Below are 18,141 nucleotides of genomic sequence, written 5' to 3'. Positions count from 1 at the left end.
CCCATAAATCTACAGATTCACCTTTTTACACTAAAAACGTGAATCTGTAGATTTCATGAATCTAGAGATTTTTACAACCAAACGGGTATAATTCTCAGATTCATGAATCCGTAGATTTGAAATCTCTAGATTCATGAAACAAAACAGCCCCAAAACAAAATTTAAAAACATTTAAAAACACTTTAGCATCTTTTCAACAAAAAAATATAAAAAAAAAAAAAATATGGTGGAAAGAGGGGGGGAAAAACAAAAAAGGGGGTTTTTTTTTATAAAAAAAAAAAAAAAAAAAATCTTCATTTTACTGTTCAAGGTGTACAATATATTACATAAGGGTTTAGCCATCTATCTCTATCTCCCTCCATATGATGCTACCTATGATATTGATCATCTTTTATGATATGTGAGTAACAAAATAAAGATTCAAAAATATTCAAATACATCCCCTGTAAAAACCCTAATAAGAGAACCCTCACAAATGTAACATGAAAAGAGAGACTTGTCATCTGCCAATCGTGTTGTCTTATGGCAGAGCTTCATGATCTCTATGGGAATGCCTGTAACTTCATGAATCATATGTAAAATTAAATCTAGCTACGATTACATAGCTTGATGGCTTGATCATAAATACCTCATGATAATAATAATAATACAAGATGATGAAATATACTTTATTTAGGATCCATGGAAGACGGAACGCAACAAAACATTTTTTTTAATCTACCACGATGAACAATCTTGAAGTTGATTTTATGATCAATTTGATATTAAATATTTTCCTCTAAGCACCTCTCTATTCACTGGCTCAATAAAACAACTTCTCTGAATTAACGCTTTATGTGCATAAAATAATGTGATGCATTGGGGTTTAGAGGAGGGACCTAGCATCTTTTACGTAGGCAAATTCATTAGATCAATCTTGACTGATATGGTTGATGCCTTGAATTTTCCTTATGACAAATGTGTACATTGTTGGAACAAATGGAAAGAAGATGAACAAGAACAGAATAATAAAGAAAACTCCAGACTTCTTTTCACCAAAAAAACAATGACTATAGACCAGCTTCGATACGTTTTATATAAAGACTCTATCGTAGACTCAAACTACCATAAAACTTAGAAAACCATAACTAACAATCCTATAAAAACTGAAGCAAAATAACTCTTCAAAACGTTAACCATAACGACTCAATCTCCTACAAAATAGCAACCAATTCTACACTTGTGCAACTCCTAAAAAATCACTAGCAACAATCAGCAATTGCTCCTTTGTTGATTGTTTCAGCAACGACCCCTTATATGATCATTTTATTACTTTGAATCATTCCACCAACACCCCTCTTGATTCAAACTCACATAGCCCAAGCCTAGCTCTTAGATGACTGAACTTTGAATATGAAAGAGCCTTGGTAAAAATATCAGCTACTTGATCTTCAGAGTTATAGAATTTCAAAGAGACTTCATTTCCTGCAACTAATTCTCTAATGAAATGATGCTTTATTTCAATATGTTTAGCCCTCCCATGGAATATTGGATTCTTTGTCATGGTTATTTTTGAACTACTGTCAGTAAAGATTTCAGTTGCTCTAGATTGTTTCATCCCCAAATCAGTCAACAACTCCTTCATCCAAATTGCTTCACATGCTGCCCCTACCACATACTCTGCTTCACAAGAAGATAAAACTAATGTAGTTTTTTTCTTAGATCTCCATGTCACCATTCCAGACCCAAGGCTAAAGCAAAAACCTATTGTGCTCTTCCTATCATCTGCTGATCCAGCCCAGTCACTGTTAGAGTACCCTCATCAACTTAAGCTCTCTTGATTTACAGTACCAGATCCCATAATTTAAAGTTCCTGCAACATACTTTAGAACCCTTTTTTCTGCTCCATAATGATGTTTTGTAGGGTTATGCATAAACCTTGAGATCAAGCTAACTGCAAAAATGATGTCAGGTCTGGTGTGACTTAAGTAGATAAGACCTCCAACCAAACTCCTAAATTTTTGACCATGTGTAGCTCCTGTCCCATCTTTTCTCTACAACTTCTCATTCAAATTCATTGGTATGTCAATCTCCTTGCTGCTGCTCACTGTATACTTCTTTAGCAAATTAGAAATGTATTTTCTCTGTGATATGAAGATTCCATTACTACACTACTGCACTTCTGTAAAATCCCTCGAATTTCTACCCCTTTAACCCGTGGTTTCAAGATCGAGAACTCGGGCCTCGAGTCGATGACAACTGTTGGCCGTTTAAGTCGAGCCCAAAGGTTCGGAAATGGAACCAATATTGGTGGATGGCCCTTGTGATGACTCATCAACTCTCCTAGAGTTTAAGTGAAGAGAGAAAATTAATTATGATGGTGTAGAAAGGGTGCTTCTTGAACGGCCGTAGATCGGCGATGGAGAATCCGTTTGACGGGAATAAGGTATCAAATCGAAGATCGTTGAAAGAGCTTTCCAACAAGCCAAAAATCACCAGAATTGGACCTTGGTTAGCCCCTCAACTAGGGCAGGTCGATTGGGCCGGTTGAACAGCCAGTCGACTGTCCCCCGCTCACGCCGGGGCAGAATCAGGTTTTTCCTCTTTAAAACCCTATTTGAGTTCTTATGGTCTCATACTCACATTTTAGAAGGCTAGTACAAGGCTGAGGCTAAAGGAGGAGGATAAACCAAGGGAAGGAAGGGATTCTAACCATTCGGAAGCGTGCCAGCACCCAAATCATAGCGAAATCATTAGAAAAGCTGAGAATCCTCAAACCCTCTTCTTTAAGCTTAGTTTTATGAGGTGTTCTTCACAATAAATGATAGATTTGGGTAGTTAATGCATGTTAGGTCTATTGAATGATTGTGTTTAGTTATATTTATGTTTCTCATTAGTTTAGAAGTGGTTTGTGCGAATCGTTGCGAACTATTTCGCATTTTGACTCTCAGACACGCCCGCGGGCACTCGCGAGAGCCAAAATTTGGGGCTTTTTGATTGAGAACGAATTGGATCAAATTGAAGGTACCCTTAAAACCTATTTCTGCTAATTAAATATTCCCAAAGTTTCGTTTCGATTTGACTTCGAGTCGATGGCGAAATATTGATTTTCGCAGAAACTAGGTTGAGAACGGCGGGTTAGAACCTAGTTGGTAGATTAGTTTTTGTTGGGTGATTTTGGCAACTCTATTAAAACCCAACTGACTTCTAATTTATGTCTATTGATCTTCTTAGATGATTAGGTTTATTTTGATTATAATCACCAACTCGTGAGTGTGACTTTGTGGAACTTTGGAGATCTTATACTAACTAGAAAGGTGAGGAATATACTTAACCTTATCTTGCATGTTTAATCATGTTAATTAAATTTCATTATTGGTATCTTGCCTTGCTTTAGTATTTCTTATCTCGTGATTGTGTGGGACTTTGCACGAATGAAAGGTAAGAAAGTATGTTTGCTTCCATTTTCAATGTTCTTTGAAAATAACAAGAGAATGTATGAGATGGAAGAGATTGAATGGATTGAGTTTTTCTTTTATTTTCAAATCCTAAATTATTGATATGAAGATATATGGATGATGTTGAACTAAATTGGTCCTTTTATTTTACGCTTCAAACTAGGGTTGTGGGTTCGCCCATTACCCTAGTGAACTTACATGAGTATGCATATAGAGCTAAGTACATGAATGCTAAGTGTCTAGAAGTATTTGGCTAGGTAACCTCATGAGTACAACTACCCTTCCGGCAAGGGTATTGAAGCCGGTTAACCCGTGATGTTAGTAGCTAGGTCCTGAGTGTCAAGCAAGCCCACTATCATCATAGAGAGTTAGGGTTGCATATACTAGATAAGGGATCCTAGGCGCTCAAGAACGGTAACCAACCCATGAGAGGACATTGAGAGCATCATGTCCATTATATGTGGATGATCGTTAGGTTAAGGAATGGGGTCCAACAGATGCCTCCCGTTGAGGATTCCATTCACAGGTGGGAAGGTATCGAACCAAAAGGGCACTAGGCATGAGGGGAGATATCTGGACCATATGTAGTACGAAACCGTATGACTTTGCATGGGCTAGGATTATCCTTGACATGCATCAAATTTCATACCAAACGGTGATGTGAGAGAGTGGTGACCTATACCCCAACCATAGCTTGACAAGACTTTACCCAACAATCGCGGATAACCCATAGACGTCTCTTGTTGAGGGAGAGTGACTGAGACTGCCCAAAGGAGATTGGTGTTTAAACTTAATGCGTGTCTACCATAGAGACCTCATGATCGAGTTAGGAGCATAATATTATAATAATTCATTTATCATATCATTATCATTAATTACATTATCAGTATTCATGTTATATGTGTGGTGTGAAATCTTGTGAACGAATGCATGATATGATGTTGAGTTGACCTCACTGAGTTCTGTTGAACTCATTCCTTTTTATATGTCTGTTTCTATTAGAATATTCTGTAGGCTTTGAGGACTCCTTCCAAGTGGAGGATTCGTCGCCGACAGACTTTCTTGAAGGAGTGAGTAAAGAAGATGTAGATTCGCATGGAGCTTCATGCCCGTGCAAAGCTTGTTCTATAAGGTTGGATTCCATTAGGGAATCAATTTAGTCTAAATCTACAAACTATTCTTCCTTTAAACTCTGATGCCCATTTTGATTAACTTTAGGTAATGGATGATTGTAACCTTTTGATAATTCAGATTTGATAACTGTACACTTGAACTTCATTTATTCTTGTCCTCTTTATTATGCTATATCATGTGTTGTATGAAATTGTCACTGAACCTAGGTCTTGCGGTGTATCACCCCTCGGATATTCGTGTATGGCCGAATTCGGCTAGGTGGGGTGTGACAGTTATACTTAGCAATAGGAGAAAAGATTTCATCATACTCCACCCCTTCTTTTTGGACAAAACCTTTTGCAACAAGTCTAGCCTTATACCTCTTGGAGTTATTCACCCCATCATCCTTGATTTTAAAAATTCACTTACAAGATAACAATCTTTGGTCTTTGGGCCTATCAACTTGCTCCCAAACTTATTTTTATTCAATGATTCCAACTCCTCATTTATGGTTTGAATCCATAAATCCTTATCCTTGGAATCTAAAGCCTCCTCATAGGAACTAGGTTCACTAGACCCAAACTCAAAAACAGAATCATCAGTCTCAAGCGCAAAATTGACTAAATACCTCTTAGTTTGGTCTAACCTCTCCTCACTCTATCCCTTGCCAGCTGGTAACTACTCAAATCAGGAACCCCACCCACCTCACTATTAGAAGTCACAGGAGAGGGCAATGGTCCAATATCAATGTCAAGTACCACAGCCTTAGGTTCATTATTACTAAAACTGGGTTGGGGGGAAGTCAAGGGTACTTTAGGTTCATGGCAATCACTGGTCTAAATTGGATCAAAAAGAATATCAACCTATTCTAAGTCAAACTGAGTGAACTCAGTCAATCTCAAGTCAAGGGGGTCAAGATTGGTATTGTTAATAGACAAGCAAAGGAATGCACTATCTCTAAAGAGAACGTCCCTATTCACAAAGGTCTTCACACCAGGTATAGATTTGTCACATAACTTATAGCCTTTAACACCCTCAGGATAACCTAAAAATATATACTTCTTACTCTTAGGTTCCAACTTGCCAACACTTTAATGAGCAAAGAGTTCACAGCCAAACACCCTAAGGTAGTCTAACTTGGGGGATTTCCCCCACCACATCTCCTCAGGAGTTTTAGAACCTAAGGTCACAGAAGGGGATCTATTAATCAAGTGAACAACTGTAGTCACAACCTCACCCCAAAACCCCTTGGGAACTCCACAACTAATGAGCATGCATCTAATTTTATTTAGGATAGTCCTATTCATTATTTCAGCAATGCCATTTTGTTGAGGGGTTGCTCTAATAGTTTTATGCCTTTGAATACCTTTGTCTTTACAATACCCATTGAACACTTCATTTACAAACTCTAACCCATTATCAGTTCTTAAGGTCTTGACTTTCTTTCCACTCGGATTCTCAACCAAAGCAACCCATTCCTTAAACCTACCAAAGGTTTCATCCTTGGACTTCAATAAGAAAATCCTGGTCCTCTTAGAATAGTCATCAACTAGGGATAGAAAATAGGAGTTACCTCCATAAGACAAGACTCATGCTAGTCCCCACAAATTTGAATGAACATACTCCAATATAGCACTAGATAAGTGGGACCCAACCCCAAAGCTCAACCTGTGTTGCTTGCCTAGGATGCAGAACTCACAAAACTCTAAATCTTCAATTTTATCCTTGCAAAATAGGCCTTGTTTCTTTAGAGCTTGTAGACCTCTATTACTAATGTGCTCCAACTTAGAGTGCCACACACTAGTACTGGTACACTCACTAGACAAACAACAAATGCTAAAGACACCATCAAAGTATGTACTACCATCTAACACATACAAACCATAATGAGATTTACCTTTCAAATATGCATGTGAGTCTTTAGAAATTGTAAGAATACCCCTAGAAATACTTGTATCAAATCCAACACTATTAAGGCTACTTATTGAAATCAGGTTCCTCTTTAAATCAGCTATATACCTTACATCATGCAATGTGAAAACAGACTTAGTGTGAGTGAACAATTTAACAGTGTCAATACCAACCACATCACATATATCATTATTTTCCATCATAACTTTAGCATTTTCTATTTGTCAAGTGTGTAACCCAATGTAAATGAGGGCATATATGGTAAGTACATCCAGAATCAATGATCCAACCATCATGCCTATCACTATCAGAAATAGTCAGCACTTCACAAATATCTTCATACACATTTGTTTGATCATTACTAGTAGAAGGCATATCAGAGTTAGATGTCTCATTTTCTTTTGTATACATAACAATTTTTCTTAAAGTGACCCACTTTCTTATAGAAAAAACATATTTTCGTGCTAGAGTCAGATTTATTATTCCCATTGTTATTCTTATAGTTATTGGTATGATTATCATTTCCCTTACACTTCCCTTTGTGTTCCCCCTGTTTATAAGAGCCCTTACCCTTACAAGTAGGCTTTCCCCACTTCCCTTGGCCTTCCCAAAAGCCAACAACTCTGACTCCCTATTTTTTAGAGCAGCAATACATTGGTCAAGGATAATATTTTGACAAGTATATTTTATAGAGTTTTTAACAACAAGATAATCATTGTGAATGAAGTTTAACAAGATGATAGATAAGTCTTGGTCATCTAATTTACTTTTCTCCCCAATGCTTATCAAAATCTTAAACTAATTTTGGTATAGACTAATAGTATGACCCAATTTGAAGTCTGCCTCGAATGTCCCTTTTGGGAAAGTTTTCAAGTGTTACTGGTATTGAATCTGAGACAGATCACGATGTTGTGACGGTATTATCCCCAGTATCATCTACCTTTGCTTTTGTACTATTCGATACTGGCACGTCTCATTCATTCATTGCATCCTCATTTATGAGTCGTATTCCCGTTTACACTGTGAAATTAGAAAGAGGACTTGTTATTAGTACTCCTACTAGATCTGTTGTTAAATTGGATAAAGTAGTTGAGTCTTGTCCAGTAATTATTGCTGATAGAGTTTTGGAAGCTCGTTTGATAAGCTTGATATGAAGGATTTCGATGTGATACTCGGAATGGATTGGTTGACGAAGTATGGAGTAGTCATCCTTTGTTCTGAGAGGAAAGTATTGTTTCGTCCTAAGGATACTAGTCCGGTCGAATATCAAGGAAATCAAGGGAAGTAAGTAAGAAGATTGTTGCTGCGGCTGTGAAAGTCAGGGAGTGGACTAAGAATGTTGGACTTCTCTCCTCTTCTGTTGACATTTCGGAAGATGTGAAGCAGTTTGTCGACATTGAAGTTTTTAGGGATTTTCCCGATGTTTTCCCTGATGATTTGTTTGGTTTGCCTCGAAAAAGGGAGTTAGAATTTTCAATTGATCTAATTCTTGGAGCAGCCCCTGTTTCGAAAGCACCCTATCGGATGGCTCTAACCGAGTTGAAGGAACTCCAAACCCAGTTGAATGACTTGACAAGTAAAGGGTTTATTCAACCCAGTGTTTCGCCTTGAGGAGCCCCGGTCTTGTTCGTGAAGAAGAAAGACGGTAGTATGTGGATGTGCATAGAATATCGAGAATTGAACAAGCTGACGATCAAGAATAAGTATTATCTTCCTAGGATCGATGACTTATTTGATCAGTTGAAAGGTGCCGTTGTTTTCTCGAAGATCAATCTGAGACCTAGATATCATCAGACATCAGTTGAGAGTAAAATCTAGTGATGTCTGCAAGACTACATTTAGGACTAGATATGGGCATTATGAACTCCGAGTCATGCCTTTTGGTCTTACTAATGCACCGGCAGCATTCATGGATCTGATGAATCGAGTATTTCAAGATGTCTTGGACAAATTTATCATTGATGAAATTTTGATTTATTCAAAGAGCAAGGAAGAGCATGTTGAGCATTTGAGTTTTGCCTTGCAGCGTTTGAGAGAGAAGAAGCCGTTTGCCAAGTTCAACAAATGTGACTTTGGTTACCCAAAGTTATGTTTCTGGGTCACATTGTTTCTGCTGAGGGTATTAAGGTTGATCCTGCGAAGGTTCAAGTTGTGGCAGATTGGGACAGGCCCAAGTTAGTCACTGAGATTCGAATTTTTCTTGGTATGGCTGGTTATTATAGGCGCTTTATTGATAATTTCTCTAGACTATCAGCCCCTATGACGAAGCTTACCATAAAAGGAATCAAGTTTGAGTGGAATGTAGCTTGTGAAGAGAGTTATCAAGAACTCAAGAAGAGGTTGACTAACGCTCCGGTGTTGACATTATCAGATGACTCTGGAGGTTTGACAGTATATACCGATGCCTCTAAAGTTAGTTTGGGATGTGTTTTGATGCAACATGGGAAGGTTGTTGCTTATGCTTCTATGCAGCTGAAGAAATACGAGCATAACTATTTGACTCATGATTTAGAATTAGCTGCAGTGGTTTTTGCTCTGAAGATCTAGCGTCATTACTTGTATGGTGAGAAGATATTATTTTCACTGACCACAAAAGTCTCAAGTATTTATTCACCTAGAAAGAGTTGAATATGAGACAAAGAAGATGGCTAGAACTGGTGAAGGACTATGACTGTGATATTCAATATCATCCAGGAAAACCTAATGTGGTTTCTGATGCTTTGAGTAGAAAGAGCAATCGTGAAAGTGTGGATCTAACATCTCTCAGTAAGCCTTTATTGTTCTCTTTTGTCATATTTGGACTTCAGATTTTGTCTGAAGATTCTAGTGCTGTTTTGTTAGCCGTATCAGTCCAACCAAGTTTAGGAGATAGGATTGTTGCTCTGCAATCAACTGATCTTGAGTTGAAGAAGAAGATTAACTTGATTACCTCGAAGGAAAAAGAAGTAGAAAATTTTTCCTGGCCTTTGATGGTGGTCCTGTTTTTCGAGAAAGAATTTGTGTTCCTACTGTAGAAGACCTCAAAAAAGAAATTTTGACTGATGCTCATCAGTCCATCTTCACTATTCATCATGGAAGTGTTAAGATGTATAAGGATATGAAAGGATATTTCTAGTGGCCTAGCATGGAGAATGATGTGGAAGACTTCATTGCCAAGTGTGGAACTTGTCAACGAGTGAAGGCTATTCGACAACCTTCGTCTAGTCTTTTGCAACCTCTTGCCGTGCCTAGTTGGAAGTGGGAAGACATCGCTATGGACTTTGTTACAGGTCTACCCTGAACCAGCAAAGGGAATGACTCAGTATGGGTGGTAGTGGACTGACTGACCAAATCTACTCACTTCATTCCGATGAAGATCACCTATACGATAGATAAGCTAGCCAAATTGTATGTGGATAATGTGGTGAGACTACATGGTGTGCTCGTTAGTATTGTGTCAGATAGAGATCCGAGGTTCACTCCCGTTTTTGGAATAGTCTACAGAAAGCCCTGGGTACTCAGCTGAATTTGATTACTGCTCATCATTTGCAGACCGATGGACAATCGGAAAGGACCATACAAATTTTGGAAGATATGCTTCGGGCTTGTGTTATTGATATGAGTGGTAATTAGGATGATCACCTAGCTTTGGTGGAGTTTGCTTATAATAACAGTTACCAGTATACTATTGGAATGGCCCCATTTAAAGCTTTGTATGGAAAGACTTGTAGAACTCCTCTGTATTGGGATGAAGTTGGGGAAAGGCGTGTTCTTGGCCCTGATCTAATTGAGACCACTGGTACTATGGTGGATATGATTAGAGAAAGAATCAAAACTACTCAATCTCGTTAGAAGTCGTATGCAGATAAGAGAAGGACCGATCTGGAATTTCAAGTTGGTGAGCATGCTTTCTTGAAGGTTTCACCGATAAAGGGAGTCATGCATTTCAATATTAAGGGAAAGCTCAGCCCTAGGTTTATCGGTCCCTTTGAGATTACTAAGAAGGTTGGACCAGTAGCTTACAAGTTGGCTCTGCCTCCGTCTCTTGCTGGTGTGCATGATGTATTCCATGTATCCATGCTAAGGCAGTGTCTAACAAGCGCAGAGCAATTTCTCCAGCATGAACCGGAAGGTTTGAGTGCATATTTGACGTATGATGAAGAATCGACTGAGATTTTGGACCGTAAGGATAAGCAGTTGAGGAATCGGACTATACCCTTGGTGAAGATCAGATGGAAGAATCACTCTTTTGAAGAAGCATCTTGGGAAAAAGAAGATGAGATGCGGACCAAGTACCCCCATCTTTTCGGACTTTCAGGTACGTCATAATTTCAGGGACGAAATTTCTTTTAAGGGGGGAGAGATGTAACAACACCCGTATTTCTAACCCAGGATCCGTATTGCAGGTCCGAGAACTTGAAGATCTAGCCGGATTGATTTGTGGAGTATCCGGATAGAAGTCCATGATCCATACCCTGAACCCATGGATCTGGATTCTCCTGATGAAGAACCTACCTTACTAGGAAGTAGGACCTCTGGTAGAAGGCATGTGATGTCTAGAGATGTCCGGAATGAAGGTAAGACCTCCCTCACATGTTTATCAGGGCTAGGGTGTGTTTGGGTTTCAACCCCACGAGAAAAGCACCTTGGTACAGCAATGTACTGGGGGGCAGTTGCTAGTGGCGGTTGATTAGACCAAGTGACTGCCCCAAGCGACCGCCTGGTCCTGGTTGCAGGGTTTTGCCCTAATTTGCCCCCAGATTTCTATATATAGCAACCCTCACCTATTTTACGAATATTATATTCGAGATTGCTGTGTTTGGTGGTTAGGCGACTGTGGAGACGTGCTAGAAGGTGATCTGAAGTGTTGTTGGTGACCTGGAAGCTCTTTTTCTTGTTCTACTAATCTGGTTGAGGTAAGTGATCCCCTTTTCCTCTATCCTTGGCTTTGATTACGTAGATTTGTTTTCCTCTTTGGTTGTTCATTATCCTCTCATTACAGTACCACCTTTTTAATATTCTTAATGAGATCAGGTCCGAAAATGAAACCCTGCTTTCATGAAAAGGATTGATCTAATCAAGGGGAGGATTCTAGATAACCGAATTGGTGACAATTGTTAGGTTTCGTATCACCCTTGGTTGTGGGAATGTTAGATTTGAGATTCGGACTATGGTCATCCAAAAATTGGATTGAAATCGGATGAACAGAAGCCTGAGTTTCGGATCTGAAACTCACTGTTTTTGGGGCGGTCACTAGTGGCAGTCGCTCAGCTTAAGCGACCAGCTGATTTCCTGTCACGCCCTCCCAGCCGGTACCCTATCTGGCATACCCGAGAGTGTGATCCACAGCCCGAAGATCAGGTATCGAGTGATCAACCTCCCACATAAACAATAACATAATCATGAACAATCATAACAAGAGTGCGGAAGATAAATCATAGATCCAATAATGAAAGAATGAATCATAAACGAATCAGAATAATAGATATAATCAGAGTATCAAACAGCTTAAGTAAAGTGAAGCAAAAATCCCACTTTACATCCAAATGAAAAGTAGCTCTAAAGAATAAACTAGACAAAATCTAATCCCAGTAGCAAGTACATTGGGTAACTAAATTATTCTCCACTTTATAGACGACATCCTTGTATGTATAGATCTCATAAATAGCACAAGGACGCTTCCACTCGATGGTCGGACTAAGCATCGTACGGAGCATAACCACCCGCGGGATCTTCAGAGTAATTGTGGTAACCGCAATCACCTTCCCCGGAGATATGTCTCTTCGCCTTGCGCTTTTTCATAGGAACCGTCATAGTACTCAAGACTGCAGGATAGTCTAACAACATTGTACAATAAAGGAATGAGTTTCAAAGAAACCCAAGAAGGCGCTTAAAATCCATAATAACATAAATGGCAGGATTCCGTAACAAACATAAATGCAATATGATATGAGACAAACAATGAATGAATGAATCTAACTCTATGGATGCTGGTCTCTATTGGCGGACATGCTTTAAGTCATAGCACCGTACTTCTTTAGGAAAGTCCACTCACATCCTCAACCATTTAAGATATCTTGGATTCTCTCACGGATCATTTCACCGGTCTTGAGCAGCCGATTGGTAATGGGTCCTTCATCCCTCAAGACAAACCTTGGCAGGGGGTTAAGTCAACACACTCTCTCACAACCATTTGGTATAAGTACTCGGCGCATGTCGTGGTAAAACCTAGCCAAATGCAAGTCTTCTACTTGGTTACATCAAGTCGATCCAGATACTTCCATTCCTCGTCCCCGACGATCCTTTCCGGTATCCTTCACACTAGAGTCGGGCGTATCCTATGGCACCGACCAACTCGGACTACGGACTCATCAACCCTATTGATCATCCACATATGGTAAACGGGAAGCTCTCACGTCCTCTCACGGGTTGGTTACCGGTCTTAAGCGCCCGTGAGCCCAAGTCTAACCATATGCAACCCTACCAATAAATGGCCCCCACAATGTGATTCCTGTCCTCTCACGGGTTGGTTACCGGTCTTGAGCGCCCATGAATCCCCATTGCTACCACGGGTCGTTCGGTCTCAATACCCCCTCCGATTAGGGTCCGACATAACAGACATCCTAGCCAAACACTACTAGACAATCCTAGATATGTCATCCAACAGCTTTAGGAAGGTGTCCAGAGGGCATCTCCGGAAACATCCCATAATATTCCCGTAGTAGTCCAAGGACAGAAGTGTCGAAAGGACACCTCTCCTTTCCAAACCATACGTAAGCATACACATGCATCAATTCATATCATCACATATATGGTAACTACATATATGGAAAGAAATCAGTATTACAATCACTTGTATAACATTGGTAAGTAAATCATACATGAATCAATTCAATATGAATAAGTAATGCTACTGTAATCAAAGTTATGCAACAGTAGTATATCATTGTAAGAATCTAATTTAGGAAACATATTCATGATATTCAAATATAGAAACTAGATTCATGCTATCTATGTAATTAAGGAAATAACCATCCTTACCTTTTATAACTCGCAAAAGAATCCTAAGAAATCAAGTAAGATCTCGGCAAACTTGAGAAGAAGGTCCTAAACAAGTATATACAACATATTAGGAAAGATCCCTAACAGAAAATATATCAAAACATCCGAAATGCAGACCAATTCTGGAGTTGTCTGTACCCATTGGTCGAGTGGATTGGTCGAGTGGTCCAGTCGACCAATCAGTCGACCAATGCAGACAGAAGCCTATAAAATCAGAGTTTTAAGATATGAAATCCGAATTTGGTGGTTCAAAAGGGTACTAATCAAGGGGTAGACTACATCAGTAGTATTCTAGCATATAGGGGACCTCAAAACACTAATCAAATCAAGGTATCAAGATCCAAATTAGGAAACAAAAAGTTACCATAATTAACTCAAACATGGATCTTGATGAATTTGAAATAGAAAACAAGGACAAGAACAATAGGAGGATGGATCATTGCTTTCGGTAATGAAAACATGAAAACATGCATAGGTCTTCATGGAATAAGGCTTAGAAGCATAAATCTAAATAAGGAAATAAAACCTACCATATATGTAACTATCATGCATCATGAAGAACACATAGTAAGGTAGGAGAGAACAACTAGAATTCTATGGATTATGGATCATGGAAAGAAAACACAACCATTAACCACTAACATGATCAATGAAAGAAGATCCAAAGAGATCAGAATTCAGATTAGAAGATTAACAGAGATTAAATCATGGTTTGATCATGAATCCTTCAAAAGCTTGCAATGATCTTGGTTAAGATCATTGTTTTAGCCTTAAATCCTTAGGATGATCATGAGAACATGTTCAGAGATGTTTGCAACAGAGGATGCAGCATCTCTTCTACTGTCTCAACTCAAAAAGGAAAGAAAAACAAAGATGGAGGAGAAGAAGAGAGAGTAGACATACCTTTTGATGCAAAAAGAAGAGTTCCGACGAAGATCCGTCAAGAAATCACCAAGGATGCAAGAGAGATGACTTGCAGAGGTCTTTGGTTCGTTCCAGAGGGTTTGGAGGCAGCAAATACGAAGTGGACTCGAGGTTGGGCTTAAATAGAGCAAGAATCAACCTAGTTGCCAAAGACAGCACTCATTGGTCGAGTGGATTGGTCGATCGGCCCGCCGACCAATCAGTCGACCAATGCCGACAGCAAGGCCAAAACAGGGAATTGAAGGTCCAGATCAAATCCAAACCTAAAGGGGTTTTGCACACAAGTCAAGTGACTTACCTAATAGGTAGAAATGCCTTCAAACCAAGATAGAGAGCACTCCAAGTCCATCAACTAATTAGATCTTCATCAGGATTCAGTTTCCATAAATAGAACCTCATCATCAACTTTCATGGATTCAAAGCCAGACACCAAGTCCTCTACTGGGATGGCCCAAAGCTGACTTCTTATTTTACTTCGGGTCATCGGACCTACAAACAACAAGGTTTCCGGGTCAAGGTTAGGGCTGGGTTTCACATTTCCAGTGAGCTTGCAACTTCTAGATTTTGTCCGATTTGATTCATTTGACTTATGTATTATTGTGACCCTGTATATAGGTGTCCTCTATTTCAAGTAGGAGTTTTATAATTGTTTGTGGATTCCTTTTTATGGACGAATTACTTATATGCGAGTAAGGACATACAACCCCATCTTTATGAAATGACTTGAACATGCTAGTCCAATGTCTATCACTACTGCTCTTTTACTTTTATATACTGCTGTAACTGTATATAACATGCTGATTTGATCTTATACTTTCTGTTTGTATTGTCTTGATATATACTTTATCAATTATGATATTGTTCTATTGGTTGTGGTATGATTATGATTGTGTGGTAAATGGTTGTGACGGAAAGGGTATTCCTTTGGGATATCTTAGCTGGAGATATCAGGGGGCTAGGGTATGGGACATATGTTCACTGATGCCTCTAGCACCTTCATGACTATTGGATGGCATACCTAGGCAGAGTCTAAAATCTCATGGTTAGGTACCCCACATACTACTACCTTACGGTAGGGGAATTGAAGTCAAATGACCCGTGACGATGGTGACGTGACTCTATTTCATCCTAGAGCAGTAACTAGTCTGTGCGGAGATTCAGTGGTCCACCATTGTTCATGCAATGGTAGGGTTGCATATGTTAGGGTTGGGCTCATGGACGTTCGAGGAGCGGGCCAGGTTTCGTGAGGAATCATGAGAGCTTTCCGCCCCAATAATATGTGGATGACCATAGGGTTAGGGAGTGGAGTCCAATAGCGGTAGCCAGTCCGTGAGGGTTCTCACTCCTAGGTTGCAAAGGATACTGAACCGAGTTGGTTGGTGCCATAGGGTATGTATCTGTACTTCATGTAGTTATGTTACCATTATGACTTGCATTGGATTAGAAACCCCGATATGCGCCAGTACTCATGCCAATGGTTGTGGTGAGAGAGTGTTGACTTAACCCCAGCCTACGGTTTGCGAGCAGGTGTGGAATTACCCCTTTACCCAGGATCCCTACAGAGGTAGCCAGTCCTTGCCAAATCAAAGTGATGAGACCTACCCAAAGGAGGGCTGGTGTATATCTTAAAGCATGTCAGCTGTTAGAGACTTGCATAGTTAGATCTTAGCTACATGTCATATTTTGCATATCATACATATCATACATATTTCTTTGCTGATTGTCTGACATATGGATGAGAATTTTCTGTTTCTTACTGAGTTCGTCAGAACTCATTCCTTTATTTCCATGTTATTTTAGCATGCACAGATAGAAGCTATGCGCCGGAAGATGGATTGGTTTCCTATGAAGAAACCTACTCCTATGAAGGAGATGTAGCACCGGCAATGGAAGATGGAGATAGGCTGTGTGGGAGCTCCTGCAGGTGCATGGAGTGCGCTTACAGCACCCATTGATGGGCATAGGAGACGGATTGTCAGGAAACTCACTGATCGTCTGGAGAAGAACTAGAGAATCCCCTTTCTTGTGATTCATGAGAATCATTATTTAGATTTAGAAAGAAAACTGGAAAGAAACTCATTTGATTTATTTTTGCTTCCGCTGAACTCGTATTCTTTTGATTATTTATTCCTTCCTTGGATATTTTTACGGAGTATTTGAACTCCTGTAATCCTTTTATTTAATTATAGAACTTATTATTGCTCATGATTATCTTTACTTACATTTATTGTTGATGGACAAAAACCGTCGATCCTGTGACAGCTCGCACTCACGGGTTGTCGGGCGGGTAACCGAGACCACCGGGTGGGGTGTGACTGTTACACTGCTGTAACTACCTATATCATTTTCATCATTAATGGAATCAAGACTATCATGTATATAATTTACCTCATGGTCTTGATCTTCATTCGATTTATCCATTAAGGCTAAATTTATCTTTTCATCATTGGATTCTTCATTTTCTTCCTCATCGTCACTTGTAGTGTAGATCATTTCGGCTTTGTAAGCTTTCTTCGTTCCTTTGTCAAAACATTCAGTTTTGAAGTGCCCCGGTTTCCTACACTCAAAGCAAATGACATCTTGAATGTTAGTGGGTGGGGTTCTCCCTTTTGATAAATTTTTACCTTTAAATTCTTTTAACCCTTGCCTTTTAAGTGGAATCTTCATTTTCTTCCCTTGAGAAACTTCTTGAACTTTCTTGTGATAAGTGCAACATCACTATCGGAGTCACTTTAATCTTCTTCACTTTCATCATCCTTCTTAATGGAGCTTTTAAGAGCAATTGACTTCTTCCTTGTATCTTTTGAATGAATTTCTTCATATCTCTTATCTTCCTCAAGCTCTGCCTCATGTGCAAGAAGGATCTCATTAGCTCATCGAGTGTGATATTCTCTAGATTTCCCACTTCTTGTATTGTAGTTTTCTTGGGTCTCCATGAAGGTGGAAGAGCTCGTAGGATTCTTCTTGTAAAATCCAGCTTTTACCTAACCTTGACCCGACCCGGTCATTGTTATGTTTGTAGGTCCAAAGACCCGAAGTGGTGGTAGGAGGGACTTATGGGCCCTACTGGTTGATGACGTAATGTCGGGATTCCAGTTTATGGATATTGATGATGCTGCTCCTTCCTTGAGCACATTACCAGTGTTAAGTTAGAATCTGCGCACTGATGAAGAGTGAGACAGTTGAAATAGCAAACGGACTCCTGTGCATAATCCGAAGGTACTCCCTGAAACTAGACCTCTTGAGTGAACTGTAGGAGAAAACCCCATGCAATTTGACCTTGTATAGCCCTCCAAGTCCGCACCTAAAGTTGCTGAACTATTCTGTAAAATTTCTGCAGAGTTTGTTTTGGTCGATACTATTGGTCGATACCATCGACCAAATGTATCGACCAACAAGTCTGCTGAGCCCAGATTTAAAGATTCTTAGAATATTCTTTTCTATTTATTTATTCCTCGAGACTGGAGCCCTATTCTCACGTCTTTAACATCTGGGAACGTGAGAGAGCCTCCCAAGAACTCCTCCTTGGTAGTGGTGGAGCATCTTCTTCATCAATCATTGCCAACCACTTATTCCTACTTTCTTGTTCCACTTTAAAGGTATGACTCTCTCTCCTAATCACTTTCTCACTCATCTTTTCTCTATTTTACTGTTGGGACCATGGTCAAGGTGCTGCAACCTTGCATACACCTTGCCATGAACCTTCTAAACCCCA

At 39.5% G+C, this 18,141-nt stretch overlaps 1 protein-coding gene across 1 annotated transcript; it reads left to right on the top strand.

Moving 5' to 3' along the window:
- The first annotated feature begins 8,549 nt into the window (after positions 1-8,549).
- LOC149010943 (uncharacterized) lies at positions 8,550-9,741 on the top strand. The gene is made up of 3 exons (XM_089162516.1): positions 8,550-8,844; positions 9,156-9,304; positions 9,577-9,741. Exons 1-3 carry the CDS (start codon positions 8,550-8,552, stop codon positions 9,739-9,741), a joined length of 609 nt encoding a protein of 202 aa, XP_089018642.1.
- The last annotated feature ends 8,400 nt before the right edge of the window (positions 9,742-18,141 follow it).

The sequence above is a fragment of the Hakea prostrata genome, chromosome 7 (assembly GCF_041222555.1).
Source record: "Hakea prostrata isolate BN-2017 chromosome 7, UWA_Hpros_2, whole genome shotgun sequence".
In the NCBI taxonomy this organism is placed as follows: Eukaryota; Viridiplantae; Streptophyta; class Magnoliopsida; order Proteales; family Proteaceae; genus Hakea; species Hakea prostrata.
The sequence above is the reverse complement of the archived record's forward strand: the minus strand, read 5'-3'. Positions and strand labels throughout refer to the sequence as shown.